The sequence below is a fragment of the Tauraco erythrolophus genome, chromosome 1 (assembly GCF_009769465.1).
Source record: "Tauraco erythrolophus isolate bTauEry1 chromosome 1, bTauEry1.pri, whole genome shotgun sequence".
In the NCBI taxonomy this organism is placed as follows: Eukaryota; Metazoa; Chordata; class Aves; order Musophagiformes; family Musophagidae; genus Tauraco; species Tauraco erythrolophus.
Genome location: NC_141465.1, coordinates 74,089,914 through 74,105,868, shown reverse-complemented (window position 1 = coordinate 74,105,868; position 15,955 = coordinate 74,089,914). Strand labels below are relative to the sequence as shown.

The 15,955-nt window shown below is 37.1% G+C and overlaps 2 protein-coding genes across 2 annotated transcripts in view; one reads left to right on the top strand and one right to left on the bottom strand.

Moving 5' to 3' along the window:
- Positions 1–6,056, top strand: part of TPP2 (tripeptidyl peptidase 2) — a 58,427-nt gene extending 52,371 nt beyond the window's left edge. Inside the window, exons 29-30 of the mRNA XM_086620013.1 lie at positions 4,036–4,155; positions 4,800–6,056. Coding sequence (XP_086476139.1) covers positions 4,036–4,155; positions 4,800–4,889 — 210 coding nt within the window. The 3' untranslated portion in view covers positions 4,890–6,056. The remainder of the gene's footprint in view (positions 1–4,035; positions 4,156–4,799) is intronic.
- Positions 6,057–6,064: 8 nt separating this feature from the next.
- METTL21C (methyltransferase 21C, AARS1 lysine) lies at positions 6,065–9,975 on the bottom strand. The gene is made up of 4 exons (XM_009990939.2): positions 9,822–9,975; positions 8,485–8,627; positions 6,758–6,875; positions 6,065–6,473 (listed from the first exon to the last, which is right to left on the bottom strand). Exons 1-4 carry the CDS (start codon positions 9,973–9,975, stop codon positions 6,079–6,081), a joined length of 810 nt encoding a protein of 269 aa, XP_009989241.1. The 3' UTR covers positions 6,065–6,078.
- Positions 9,976–15,955: the final 5,980 nt, after the last annotated feature.

Sequence of the window (15,955 nt, the reverse complement as noted above, 5' to 3'; positions counted from 1 at the left end):
AGTATATCTATGGCTTTAGATAGGAACATTGCTCTAAGTGTCTTTACTTCTAAGCTTCCCATAAGTCAGAGTTCATCCAGATGTCAGTAATTGAAAGACTAAGTAAGAGAGACCATGTTGTCTTTTATGTTGTTTTTAAAGATGAATCAGAAACATCATCACTTCTCTGTGTGTTTCTGCTCACCCTCTAGTAAACCAAGTACTATCACTTGTTTCACCTCTCTGCAGGTGTAGCACCTGTGTTGCCACAGGTCATTCTTGAGTTCCTTTGAATTGCCTGCTTTCCATTGAATTATTGTGCTTCTGCCCTTATTGTAGCAAGTATGTAGGGAGGCTGGTGCTGACTCGTGATAGTAAGGGCATTTGTTGACACTTTCAGCTATTCTAGTTACATCACTTATTTCCGAAGGTTTACTTTAAATGAAACATGAAAGAAAACATTTGTCCTCTGTGTACACAAAAGCATTTCAAATAAACTCCATGTGAGACAGCTCGATCAAGTATTTGTTTGATTATGCTAACATATTTGTGATAGTGCTTTAGTGTTTTTAGTAATGCAATTTTTCTGTTACAGAAAACATAGCTTTAAAACTCATAGGCCAAAATCCCCAGTTTTAAACAAAACTGCTACAGGAGAGTAATAGGATGTTGCCTGTTTATTACTGGGAGTGACTCGTCTGTAGAATTTAAAACCCCTTAACCTTTACATTAGCTGTTGAGGGTAAGCCTGAAGTCACATTTAAAGATAAGGTTAAAAACTAATAAAAGTCCCAGATCTTTCCATCCTGTCTTTTAACCATCTTTAGCCTGGATTATTTTTCATGTTAATGTCTGCACTGTCAGATGCAGCTGTCTCTTCCAGCTAATCGTATTCAGTCGCTGCCAAAAACTTGTTGCTGGATACTTGATTCTCTTGACTCTCCTCCCTCTCTTAGAAATACGATGAGTCAGTTTTTTTATATGAATATTACTTTTATTTGTATTAAGCCAATTGATAGAGCAGATAGTAGTCAACAAACATCGCTAAGAAACCTTAGTTTATTACCATAGATGTATATGAACCTGAAAAATCTCATTTTCTGATAATTGTAAACATGACATCTTCAGTGTTCTTACAAGTGGTTGGAGTGTGTTACCTATAGATGATATCGCTTAACCTAGTATTTTAATTATTTGTAAATATAGATTAATTGTAATCAGTTGTTTAAATAATGAAGTAACTGGTTCTACAAGTCTGCTTTCATTTTCATAGGTATTAGTATTAGGATATTAGAAAAGTGGGGTGTTTTTTGAGTAGTTTAGTGTTGCTGGGTTCAAAAAGTGTTCTTTTTTAAAGAGTGCTTTTAGGCTTTTAAATACTTTAGCCTGGCAAATGTCTTGAGAGAGATCGTTTCAGGAATTTACTGTCCTAAACATGCATCTTTATGTAGCCAATGGCAAGTTAGGCTGCTTGGGGAATAAAGTATCTAACAGTGATTTCCCCCCCAGTATCATAGAAGTACACATTGCCTTTTCTTATTACCCTTTGTTTATTGCTCTTTGGTCGGTTTCTGGGCCATGTCATTTGTTCCGTAAAAGCTAGCCTTAATTACATTTTTTGAAATTATGAAATAGTATCGAATACTTAAAATTCATTCCTAGTCTTTCATCTAGCAACTGCTTTTAAATCCTACAAATGGGTGGATTCGCTGTTGTTACACGTTCCGATAGCAGCTGTTTTCTCTGTTATATCTTAATAGCACTCCGGTGTACATTTTGTTTACACATATCAAGGAATCATAGTCTTCACTTCTGTGATATGGTAAAGCTTGCGATATTTTAATTATAAGGTTTAATCTGACCAATATGCGTACAAGTTAAAGTTTTATTCCTTATATAATATTTTTTTGCTTGTAAACCTATTCTGATTTAAAGCATCTCATGCATTATTCTTAACTTCTGAAGTGCTAATGAACTTTTAGTAGTTTTACTTAACTTGTATACAGGTGATGGGGGTTTTTTTCCAAGGACTAAGACAGAAATTATTGTCTTTTATCAAGAGCTCCTGGAGCATTGTTTTCAACCTTTTGGTCCAGCAGAGAACTTTTTTTCTCATTTAGAAATACCCAATCTTTTATTTGGCCAGAGCAAGGGTGTTTCGTAAAATGCTTTGTTTTCTTGCCACAAAAACTCTAGGAAGCCCTGTTACGAAAGAAAGGCTGTCAAGTGGCTTTCCTCCTGCCTTTATCACTGATGTTCAATAACCATTCAAAACTTACAGGGTCAGGTAAGAGCTTTCTTAATAGAGCAGTGACATTATTTCTGGTTAGCCTCCAATATGTTATATTTGCTGAGATCTCCAATGCATTTTTCATTTGACCTTTTTTGTTTTGGTTTGGTTTTGTTTTGTGGTTCTATCACCTTTTACAGAAGGGATTTTTTTTTTTTTTTTAAGTTTAGTTTAACCAACTAAGTCTGCTAATGGATCCGCTCAGCAGTTATTCAGAAGTGTTTGCTAATGTGTTTTGCTTTAGTGAAATATCCAAAATAATTGGATTGAGAATGCAGCATGCAAAGTATTTTTCCAATAGCAATATTTGGAAAATCTATGTGAATGGTGCTGTATGCTCATTGTTGCATATATGTGTGTGTTTTAAGCTACAACAGCTTAAGTGAATACTTCAACACAACAAAAGTACTTGAAGTCAGAAGAAGAATGAGCAACTGAGTGCTTGACATATACTTTAGAGCTTCAAAGTTACACCTTTACTTGCTTGATAATTAAGATTGTTGTTTTTTTTTTTTAGCTCAGTCTTTGAAGTATTGATCCTGCAAAGACTTGTGTGTGCAATTAACATTCAATTGAAGTGTTCAGGCAGCTAAAATTAGTCAAGTTCTTCAGTCCTTGCAGGATCAGGATTTTAGATTCCTTAGTGTTTATGTTCTTAAGAAATTTTTTTTTTTTGACTGCAATGCCAAGTATTTATTTCTGAACATCCTTGAAGTTTTTGTTAGCTTTTCTTAATGGAATATTTTTAGTGGACATTGGGAAAATTTAACTTTTGTTGGAGGAGTCAGGGGAAAGGAAAAATACTGTAATGAGTGCAGGGAAATAAATAGCAAACTCTAATACAAGATTTCTTAAACTTTACCAACAGAAACACCATCGTATTTCCCAACTTTGCTGCTATGCCACTCCTCAGTAAAAAATCAAAAAGAGGCTATTTACTATGAATGTTCCAAAGGGAATATATGAAACAATGTCTTGATTGCACAAAGTCTTAGTGCTGTAGCTGGTGAAGTGTTATGAGCTATCTTGCAACACCCTGAACGCTGTCAGTGTTTGGGTGTTAAGAACTTGATTTATTTAACATTAGCTCTTCAGTAGACACATTCATTGGCATGCGTTAGTTATAGCATTGACAAGTGTTGTAATCTGTCTCTTTAGAATTAATACTATCAAGAGGAAGCTTTTTTATAATCTCTTCTTCAGAAATTACCAATATTGAGGAGCTGACCCAAAACCTGAGGCTTGTCTTCATGCTTACCTGTCTTCATTGCTTGTTTATAATTATGTGCATTTCTCTGTGTGTGTGTATGTATCATTCACTGTGTATGTTCATACGTGTTTCTGCAGTTAGTTTGTAACTTTCTAGGAATCAAAGCTCTCAATTGGGTCTTTGTTTCTGTGGGTCAAAGGTATACCTGGCTCATTCTTGATTTTTTTCTTTACTTTTTTAATATCATACAGTTTCCTCTAGAGAGTGAAAATCCAAAGAAGCTATAAATGTGATGAATAAAGAATTGGTGACATCTGTGTTACGTAAGATGTTCTGAAGTCAAATGTGTTCATGAAGCCAGAAATAGTCTCTAGGAAGTTCATGTTTATAACTACTACTGTGAATCATCTGTTTAACTGCAAAGAAAAATGCAAGCTATCTTGTGTAAATGTTTTGCTTTGTTTAAATCACTTTGGCTACCTGAACAGAATCTGCTATTATTCATTAACCCTTGTAAGATTAAAATATCTAATTTGGGTTTGTTTTCACATTGTAGGTTTTGACTTTTGCCTATAAGCATGCATTGGTTAATAAAATGTATGGGAGAGGTCTCAAGTTTGCCACAAAACTTGCAGAAGAGAAGCCAACGAAGGACAACTTGAAAAACTGCATTCAGGTAAGGTGTATTTTGTGAAGTAATGGGCTATGTTCATGCTGAGTAAGCTTTTAAAAGTAAGATACAAGTGTGTCTGAATTTTTGATACCTTTTATATTGTAGAACTGACTAAACTTAATGTTTTCACTTTATGCAGGCTTTTGTGACTTGGCCTCCCTTTTTAATAGTGATTTCTTCAGGTTTTTCTTCTAGAATAGCTAATTTCTGAGTAACTCATTTTTAGCAGACTTACTTTCAGGAATTTACTGTAGGACACAAAAAAAGTAGAGACAACTTAGCCAAAGATCTTCTGCATATTTAAAATCCCATTATGTTGCTGTTTAACCACTGTTATTGTTACTATTATTAATCACAAATATTGCTGGTAGAATGTAGCTGGAGAATTAATGGGAATTACTGTAACTCCTAGGACAAAATTTTTGTGCATTGGATTGAAAGGCTATAGATCACGTAGAATGGCTTTCTTTTTCCCCTTTCAGGACTAAGTAAATCAAAGATCTCCAGTTCTCCAATCTGTTATCTTTCTGATAAGATATCTTTAAGATGTTGATATCAATGCGATGTTTGTTGGAAGGATTTAGATTTAAAAAAAGAGTAAGACCCTAGAGCTTCTCACTTTTTTTTAATGTTTACTTTTTCTTCAGCTAATGAAGCTGCTTGGATGGACTCATTGTGCAACTTTCACTGAAAATTGGCTTCCTGTCATGTATCCACCTGATTATTGTGTATTCTAGAAAAACAGTAATTGTAAACTTAAACTGATTTTATATGGAGCAGGATATGAAAAGATAAGTTTGACTTTTTATTGGAACGCATGTTTTCATTACTGAATGCTGATTATTAAATTGTGTGTATTTATCAGTAAAGGCACCTGGGTACAGCTTAATACCTGTTAACCTTACTCCTGTCATCAGGGAGTTTCCTTATTGTGCATCCCATTGCTGGCAATGGATGTGCCAGAACTGCCAACAGCAAGGATTTGGAATTAGGCTGGAAAGGCTTATTGCATGCATGTTAGGTTCTTAAATGTTACTTTTAACTGCAAACCTGTAAAAGCTCTGTATTTTTTACAGTAAACTGAATTTTAACAAGTTTGATCTTAATTTCAATTGTATGAAGGCCTTAAAGCTACTACAAGAGTAGCTAAAATCTTATTTATTAGACTAAAGTAACGGGGCGTCATTACCTGTATTGTTTGCAAGAGTTTACATATAAATTTTTTTTAAGAAAAATTCAACCTCTCCAACAGTTACAGTGTGTAACTCAGAATTGCTGATGCATAGGTGCTCTTGTATATCTTCATTTTGGAGTGATTTCAGGCAAACTCAAAAATCCATGTGAAGCCGAGTATCAGGACAGACTGATACATGTACAAAAGTGCCAGACAGTTAAATCTTGATCAGGTATTGTAAAGCTATACATATATGTTTAATAATGTTAAAAATGTAAACCACAGCAGAATAAATGTGCGAAGTTGAAGATCAAAAAACACCATGTGCACTCTGATACTTTAAAAGATTATTTTATAATTAATAAAAACATATAATGAAGCTGAAAATTGTATTGGTTTCTGAAAGAGTATATAAATGAAACTTGCTGAAAGAAAACCCCTTACAAGCAAAAGAAGTTCAGTGCAGCCCAGATGATCAGTGCTTTCTGTTAAAGCCTTTTTACTGACTCTTGCTACTAACATTGTTCCTTCAGTGGAGTGAAATTGGTCTGTTTGTAAAGTTCATTATGTATCAACCAGAGACAAATTGCTGTATCATTTGTCTTGCCAGGTTTTTCATAACTTGTAATGCAGAACTCGGATACAACTGCAACTTTACAAACATAAACACACAGAAGGTGCACCTTAATGCTGTAAAATATTCCAAACTGTAAGGTGCTGCCATTAAATCAAAATTAGTAGTAGTTTTCTCTTTAATTCTCTCTTGCTGTGGCTTTAAGCAGCTTGACGTTTGATTCTGGAAACTCTGCTAGAATGGTTACGTTAAATATATCACAAAGTTTCTCCAAAAATTCATAGTCTGTACTGAATCTGAATTTATTTGCCCATAGTAATACTGTTCCTGGCTTACAAAAATACACCATTGTTGCTAGCAGGGGGTCCAAAGCTGTGTGGTGGTATACAACATCAGTTGCCAGTAGGAAATCATAATGGTAAGTTGATACAGGAAAGTCTTCGTTGAGGTCTTCTCCCCATACCAGTTTTCTCACTTCGGGTTTGTGCATATTCATGTTTTGTGTATTTCTTGAAATATTATACGAGAGATTTTCAAGAACTTCAGGCAAATCAGTAGCTGTAACGTAAGCTCCTAAAGAAAAGATTAATTTTTTTCAGTTCATCCGTATGTAGTTGAACATACATACATGTGTGGGTGTATATATATAAAAAACCTGTTTACATAACATCCCCAGCTTCCCCCTCACCAATAACTAGGGTAGTTACTTTATTAATAAACAGTATTTTAAAATCACTTTCAGTTTTAAAAAAAAAGGGACAAACAAAGTTTGCTTCCACTGTTGCTTCATTGCCTTAAAGTGGCAGATCTAGATCACCTTTCACAAGAAATGCAAAAGGAAATATGAATTTACAGACCTAAGATACAGGCCACGATGGAAACCAAGCCTGTTCCAGCACCAATTTCCAGAACTTTTTTGTCTTTGAGGTTGAATTGTTCTTGATTTGATTCCAGATATTGAGATAAAGCCAGTGCCTAAAACAGTTAACACGTATCCATAAGCGGTGACAGGTAAGTTGCACAAAAATTCATTAGATGTTTTTATACAGGTTTTTTTCACACAATGAAAAACATTGAAGGCTGTAACATAAGGATGTAATATGGAAAGAATTAGTGTGTGTCCTGTTTTTAATATAAAAAAATTTAACAGCTTATTTAGTTGATCTAGTTGGAGATGTCCCTGTTCCTTGCAGGGGGGTTGGACTAGATGACCTTTGAAGGTCCCTTCCAGCCCTAACCATTCTATGATTCTATTTGTAAGTTTATGGGATATGGATTTGCTACACACTTCTATACACTGTGAGTCCTCTGACAGCTCAAGATAGGTAGTGTTTAGATGTGAACCATACAGTCAGAACAGGAAACAAGAGGATTAACAATATGTAAAAAGTAATGTTCTGGTTTATTATCATAATTGTTACGGTTTATTATCAGTATCATAAAGTAGATTCAGGCTTCAGCAGAGATTTTTTTGAAAACTGATTTTTTGTTGTTGTTGCTTTATTTTTTTTTTTGGCAAAGAAAATATTAGAAATCTGTCATTTACCAGCTCAGCACTTGTCTATTGATAATAGTATAAACTTTAAAAAACAAACAAAAAAACCTCACAGCTGTGCATTGTATGGAAGTATTGCTTATCAGACCTTTGTAAAGATCTTATCAATGGAATATAAATCAACTGTTTATAAACAACATAAATGGGTGCCAAAGAAACTAACATCCCCCTTTTGCTTCTCTTCTTTAGAGTTGTATTACTGTTACTGTTTTAACTCTTGTGCTTTTCATAATGCAACACTGGCTACCTGCTCTGGGGAAGCTGACAGCTAATGAATCACCAGTCCAATTTGTGCAACCTCTTGATTTTCTTGGAGAGTTTTACCGTTTGCATTCTGACACCTGATTAATCTGAGAACTGACGATCTGACATTTCAAAATAAGATACTGTTTCACTCGCCCATACACTTTCTTTTTCTCTATTGTTTTGAAATTGTCTGCTGTTTCCTGTGAGCTTTTTCAATAAATGTGGATCTGAAAAACTTTGAAATCTTAATTTTCATGTCTTTATCAGTTGACTCTCTTCCCTCAAAGGCAGTTTTCTCAGTCCACAAAAAAATTCTGTTTTTAAGAGCAGGAGAAGCAAAGACTGAAGTTTTGATTTTTCCATACTGCAATGGAACTCTTCCAGCTTGTTCTTTAAAAGAAGCATAATTGTTTTAAACTCCTTTATTTAATCTCTCACAATTTTCTTTTTCAGCCTCCTTTTTGCACTGTTGTTTGCTTCACAGCAGCGACTAATGGGAAACATGGAAGAAGCTGAACACTTCTTCCCAGGCTCCCTTAATTTTTTTTTTAAATATCTGCATCCAATTTACAAATACTTACATGCCACAGTTCTTTGGCCATGAACTGACAAATTAGCATGAGACAGAGCTTTCTGCTGAAGTACTTCACAGCTTCATTCTGCCTAGGGAAACCTCCATTGTCAGGAGCGCCATCTAAGAAAGCTTCCATAATATTTGTGTGCCACTGCCATGGTTTACTCTTCCGTCACATCAGCTTTCTGGGTGCTGTTTCAGGTACTTACCCCCGGCCACACCACAGCTCCAAAGTGTTCTATGGACTCCTGAATGACGATCTGGTGGCCTACGTACGTGTAGTGCTCTTTATCAAAGTAGGGTGAAACTCTAGGGACCCAGTTCTGTAGTATCTTCAGAGTTACTGGTGAATCTGAGAGAGAAAAGACAAAAATCGTAGTTGTTTGTATATGCAGGTGTTTATATGCAACTTGTTAAAGAAAGGGTAAAAAGTATTTTGCAAAATAGTGTGTAGGCATGTGGGCTAAAGAAGCTGTCAGGCCATTGGTCTTGAGACTAGTTGCTGTGCAGAAGTGGATGGTCTGGCTGGCCCAGGAGTGAAAGGAGCAATGGTCATTTCCTGCCATTCCGAGTGTTTGCGTAGGCAATTTATGAATAGAAATGAGCCTTTTAGAAAAATCTACTAATTCAAATATATAACTCTCTTAATAACAGCTAGAAGACTTTCAGGACCAAGTTACCTTGTGTTTTGGGGTGTGCCGTAGTTCATATACTATGCCCAAGTGTGCTAGGTAGGGGCGTGTGCTGTAGTTTTCAGTTGCGGGGCCAGCAGATCTAGAACATCAAGCTGCTTTTGTAAAAAAGGATTTAGGATTTACCTCTTGTGTTGAAGAAAACCTAGCCCTTTTTAGTGGTTGTTTTCTAATTTCTTCCACAAAAGGAGAGTTGTAAGTTACTCTTTAAGTGTATGTTGACACATACAGTGCTGTCCAGCAAGTGTAAGTACTACAGTTGTGCTAGCATGTCTCGTCATAGCAAGCAGCCTTGTAAATTGTAGATTTGATTTTTTTTTTCCGTGAGAACTCTGCTGAACTGCTCCGTCTGATCTTACTGAGAACAAGGACACTGTTGTGAAGGACTGCACTGTTGTTGGAAGCCAGTTAGCACAATATGCATAGGTGATAAAAAATTAACTTGAACTGCAAAGAAAAATTTTGCTCTGGCCTGCATGGATTTTAGTTGATGCCTGTCTGAAGTCCTTGGTAGGTGTTTGAGCAGTTTAGCCTGTTAAAACTTGTAATACCATGGCTTCAACAGTGCCAGCCCAATTAATGTGTATTATAATCATCTCTGATTGTAATTGAGAAATAATTCTTAGATGTCTAAATAAAATCCAAAGACCTTTTTAAACTTATATCTTGATTATAGAGATAGTCCTTGTCGTGGATGTGGTCTGATAATAAACACAAGCATAAGGAGAAATGGAAAAAAATAGAGATAGAAAGAAGTAGTGACATGGTGGCATCTACTATTTCAAGACTGAGAAAAGTGAAAGTATGAAATGCTAGCACGCCCTAGTAATTGCAGTATTTAAATTGGATTAAACCTGAGTGGGATTCTGCCATTGATGATGTATGCTTGGAGCTGCAAGTGCAGTTTTCAGAGTCATACTGCTCTTCACAAGTTTCTTCTTCCTCGGTTTGGCAGTCCATTACTCCCTGAATTTTGCTGGGGAACGGTGGCTGCTGTGCAGAGATCATGGCAAAGAGCTGAAATGGAAGGGGGAAAATGTTATTGTAAAAGCTTGCAGACAATCTCTTTGTATGAAAGGTGACTGGAAGAAGACACAGAGTAGTTTGGATGGCTTTGGTTTTGGGGTGTTTTCAATGATGGGTTGAAGAGACAGGAAGCTATGATGAGAGGTGACATCCCCACGCCACTGGAAATTGCTTTGAGCACTTTCTGGTAATGCAGTAATACTATCAGAGTTTTTATTTTATCATGTTTGTTGTATTTATTATTTTATTGTGTTTATTTTCTCAATTATGCAAAGTCTTAGTATTATGTCAGTGAATTGATGCCATGAATCAGTCTGAAAAGTGAGCTATCACCTATCAGTTGAAGCAAAAGCTGAGAATGATCAACTCTCTTTTACTGTCTATGGCTTTTATCTGTGTAATTTACCATTTCTCAAAGAAGTCTGGACTTGGCATTACTGCGATGAAATTGGTTAATTTGCTGCAGCCAGTGCTCTTGATTTTTGTCTCCTTGCATACTGTTGCTTTCTCTTCTCTGTGTTTTCGTGCAGAACAGCTGATGAAATTGCCCTGAAATGTAGTGAACTGCAGAGTATGCAGATTGTGGTTAGGAAATAATTGCAATGAGAAGTTTGGATAAGTAAGCTTTTTTGGAGAACTGTGTGTGTTATGAATGACTGTGCATCCTCAGTGTACAGGGCAGCACCCAATGTGAGGAGGAACTTCTTGATGCCAGCTAAGGAGCAGTAAAAGCAGGAGTAGGACTGGATCTAAATTGGCCTGGGGAGAAATATGCCAGTGAAACTTTTTGCTTTGCTAGAGTTTTCTTCAGTGATAGCACCTATGTCTATGCGTATCTGTGTGTTTGTGTATATATATGCAAACACACATACATATCTATAAAGAGAAGAAAATGCGTCATAACTTGTTCTGGCCAGAGGCTGTACAAGTTCATCCTTCCCACATATCATGATGGCTGGAGTGTGCTGCGTTTTTATCCATGATTTGCCTAAATCTGTTCGTTTTTGAGAAGGCATGTGTGTTTCCTCTCTCCAGCCACACGCACTGCAGTGTGTTGTATAATTTGGGTTGCATCGTGCCACAGGCGGCTCTTCTAGATGCCCTGGCCAGAAGGGGCAGAGGTTTGTCAGCAGCCAGGACATTCAGCAATTCCTGCAGGTAGTTTTTTAAGGAGCAGAGTGACTTCTGACTAGTGTGAGAAGAATTGCACACCTGATATTGACACCATTGCAGTTTTACTGATACCTGATATATTCCTTATTGCTACTCTTGTTTATTCACAAGGACAGGATTTGTGTTCTGACTCCTCTAGCACTGCGTTTGTTCAGTCATGGCAGTCATTTTGTTCTGTTTCAGAAAAGAGTGTGCTTTACAGTAAATTGATTTGTGTAGATATTTATTGTTTTAGTTTATTTTCCTCAGAGGGCCTCTATCTAGCTAGTAATAAGTTCTGGCTATGCACCTTTTGTGTGTAATTGGAGATACGATGGTAGGTAAAAAACTGAGATAAGGCTGCAGTTACAGCATTCCCTGACATAGGAGCAAATGCATCCATGTTCAAGTTTCACACATGAAAGTGTGCCTCCTTATAGCAGCAATGGTTTCTATGCAATCTCATGTAATCAGAAGTATACTTCCAGTTTTCAGCAATGCCTCTTTCTCATATCTTCAGCTAGAATAAAATCTGGTTATGTTTTAATGTCTTAAGAAATCTCTGGAAAAATAATATTAAGACTTGTGTAATTGGCAAGGTGTGTAATGAAAAGAGAAGAATGTTAGAACTGATGATGGCTACACCCAGACAACACTTATTTGAAGATCCAGTCTTCTGAGCATTTTATGTTTAAACGTGCAAAGCACTACATTTTCCAAGTTTGGTGAGGTTTTTGTCTGTTTGTTTTTTTTGTTTGTCTTTTCTTTTGTAAGGCTTTTGTAGCATGAAATCTGTACTATTATTAATATCTGTACTATACAGTACCCTTGTATGTAAAAACCATAAAGGTTTGTTTAATGAGTAAACTGTTTAACCTGTCAATTTGAGGACAAAGTCATCCTTCTGTATTTTTTCTTTGCTTAGATAAGTTATTACTGCAACAGGTAAAAAATTCAGTTGGCTATGCATAACAGTGCGTACCACAAAATAGCTTGGAAACAAGCTTAGTAAATATGTATTTGTTGATCTACTCTTAGGTAGTTGCAGTAAAATACAATTGCATCTCTGATCATGATATATACCCTATTATTACTCATTCAGTATCGATCAAATTCTAAATTAAATTAGACATGTTTACATTAAATTTTCAAAATAAAAATCACTATGCTTTCTGGTCCTTTGTCCTTTGAGCTCCTCTAAAAGAGGACTCTGCTTAAATATTACAAAAATGCTTTGCTTTTTTTTTTGTTAAATCCCTTCCTAAAATGGCCAGAAGTTCTAGAAGATGCCTAGTGGTCACGCTGGTCCTGTGGTGTGACTGATGCGGTCCTTAAGTCCATTGATTGCTGGAGTCCTCAGATGGTAAACTGGGGGGATATAAATTACGCACTTTGTGTTTGTATGTCACCTAATGCACCGGGCTCTGGTTTATGGCTGAGGCTTATAGATGCTATCATAATATCTCTTCATAGGGGTAGTTTTTTATGAAAGAGAAAGGTGGTGTTGGTTTTCATTGTGGTTTTTGAGAGAGAGAGAGAGCCTACTGCCGTAACTATTAATTATGTATTGCATAAACTGGAGTAGAAGGTCAAGCTTTTTAAGCTTATAATTTCAAGAATTCAAGTATATTAGCATCTTAACCTTAATGATGCACAGCTTTATTTTATCATTTTAAATGACAAACTCTACCTGAAAACTACAGACACAAGCAAGTATTGAGTAAGCTATTTGCAAATAGGTGATGTTTGCATTATTACATATACTATGTGTAATACAGTCACGTTGCTGTGCTTCTAGAATTGTAAATACTGACATTTCTTACTATTTTGATATTTTTCTGGTCCATATTTCACTGAAAATGCAATATCCCTAGAAGCATTTTGAGGTAATATAATAATATTGCAACCAAAATCTGTTCCCTTAGAAAATGTTGGCTCCTTCTGAATGTTAGTGGCCAATTTATTTGCAAAATGATCCTGAAGGGAAATCATCATTAAATTCTGTGCTTTCCAAAGTTTTAAACCCATATCGACTTCATTAATAGTCTTACACTGTTGTGAACAAAACAAATTAAAAATCACATTTGATTTCTTCAGAACCTAAGGAAGAAAGAATAATTCACAAAGTTGTATCTATTTGACAAGGTAATTAAACACAAACAGCCGAATTGTTAAGATGATGATAAACCTTAAGGTAACAGTTCATCCCCTATAAAAATAAACTTTGTGCCTCTTAAATTCCAAAAGCCATATCTTGGAAAAAGCTTTTTAAATCTAGCTATGTGCCCCGCCCCCCCCCGCCCCCCCCCCCCCCCCCAAAAAAAAAAGGGTTACTGAGCAGTATTGTGTCACGGGGTCTTCAGCTGTAAACACAACTGCTGAAATGTGTTTCTCACCTCTGCACAAAGTTACATGGCATAGTCTTTTAGTCTGAATTATGTGAGCAAAAGCCAATTCCATTCACTCACATAGAAATACAGTTGCAGTATGTTCTTTGTCAGACAGGGTTTAGACATACATTTATACCATACGCAAGCATCTGTGTTTCTTAGAGCTTAACGCATTTTTCTCATATTCTCATGCACTAAGTAAAAAAAAATATATATGTATACATATATTAAAAAATGAATATAAATGTTAGGAAATAAACGTCAGTGCTAGGAACATCACTATAGTAAATCTATATGATATTTGAGTCCACAAGGTAAATGCATCCAAAACTGAAAACCAGCAATGATAGTCACTCCTCATGAAATCGTAGGTGTTAAGTAAGCTGGATTCTGTTGGCTGACACCTGAAATAGAAGAGTTCAGACAAACATATGTCCTTTGTTAGGTAGCAGAGAACACAAACACATGCCAGATGAGGTTAGCTGGGCAGTTACCTGCAGTGGCAGAGGGTGCTGGAGGTTCCCTGTGGGCAGATGCACACTCCAGAGGTTTTTATATAGGCATGCACCTGGAAGGAATAACTGCTTCGACCAGTTGGATTGCAGGCTATTTAGAGTAACATTACCAGGCAACGCTCAGAAATCTTACTAAGCTTTTCCACATTTGCAGTACAAAACAAAAACGCTCTTAGGCTTTGAAGTCCCAAGCATACCAACCTTCAGAAAAAGTCTCAGCTTCCTCCAACCTCTTGTTCCGTTTTTGCAGATTAAAGGTTCCCTGCTTCACCTTACAGCCCGCAGCGTTGTCCTGAACAAGCAACTCACCGCGGGCAAACTAGCGCATAAATAACGTGTGTGGCTGCCTGGCAGTAGCTCAAATGCAGAGAAAAGTTCACGAAGCTCCTGCTGCCAGGAAAAGGTCAAATCTTCCTTGCCCTGCTGAGCATCTGGCTGGGGAAGCTCCGGGTACCCTCCCCTGCCCTGAGTCATGGGGAGCGCGGGGAACTGGCAGTCCCAAGGAATTAACAGCTTTCCCGTCATCTTTAGTGCAGGCCGTAACCGTCGGAAATACTGTGTGTACTGTACTGAAAGAGAGCGTGCAAACATGAAGATCACACTTTCATCAGAATATCTTGCAGTTGCTTGTTTTAAAACAGGTGGGTATTATAGGTGTTGTAGATAAACCAAATATGTATTCTTTACACATTTCAAGAATTCGAGAGTTTTATAGGCAGTTACTGCTTTGCTGCCCTTCTGCCTTCCCTTCTTCTCGGAAAAGATTCTGTAGAAAGAAATTTGACTAGAGGGTAGAAAAAATTAAAGGGAACTTTAAAAATCATAAAGTGAGGGGGGAAAAAAAAACTGGCTAACTAATGAATATTGGCATTAGAAATAAGGTGGGAGGCGGGGGGAAAACGTAGATTTATAATTCAAGTTATGGGCATTTACATCTTTAGATGAAAAGCTTTTGACTTCAGGTAGCACTCTCTTGAAGAGTGACAAAGGGAAAATGAGCTTTTTCTGTCACTGCAGCTGTGCATTTCACACCTTGGCCACTGCATGTCTCTAGTCGTCACACCCAGTATGAGAAGCTCTTGGATGCTCATCCCCACGCTCACCAGTTTCTTTCCTCTGAAATTTGATAGTTAAGGCACTTTTTTTTTTTAATACATACGATCTAGTATTATGATACTAACTGTATTAAGTTGATATCGTAAACATGGTGTTTCAGAGTCATAGAATCATAGAATGGTTAGGGTTGAAAGGGACCTCAAAGATCATCTAGTTTCCACCCTCCCTGCCATGGGCAGGGAAACCCTCCACTACACCAGGTTGCCCAAAGCCTCATCCAACCTGGCCTTGAACACCTCCAGGGATGGGGCATCTACAACTTCTCTGGGCAACCTGTTCCAGTGCCTCACCACCCTAAGAGGGAAGAATTTCTTCCTTAGATCTAATCTAAATCTGCCCTCTTTCAGTTTAAATCCATTGCCCCTTGTCCTATCACTACATGCCCTTGTAAAAAGTCCCTCTCCAGCTTTCCTGTAGGCCCCTTTTAAATACTGGAAGGCTGCAATAAGATCACCCCGGAGCCTTCTCTTCTCCAGGCTGAACAGCCCCAACTCTCTCAGCCTGTCTTCATAGCAGAGGTGCTCCAGCCCTCGGATCATCTTCGTGGCCCTCCTCTGGACTCACTCCAGCAGCTCCATGTCCTTCTTGTGTTGGGGACTGCAGAGCTGAATGCAATATGACTTTGCAAGTAGTGCAAGTGAGCAGCCCTGGGCTAGGTCAGTAGCTGTTATTAGAAAGAAAATGGCAGATACGCTGCTGTTGGAATGACTGCCGTACCTTTTTTTAAAGACATGGTCTTTTTAGCAGGCACGTTCCAGCTGTCATATTTATTGTATTGGTCACCGGGGA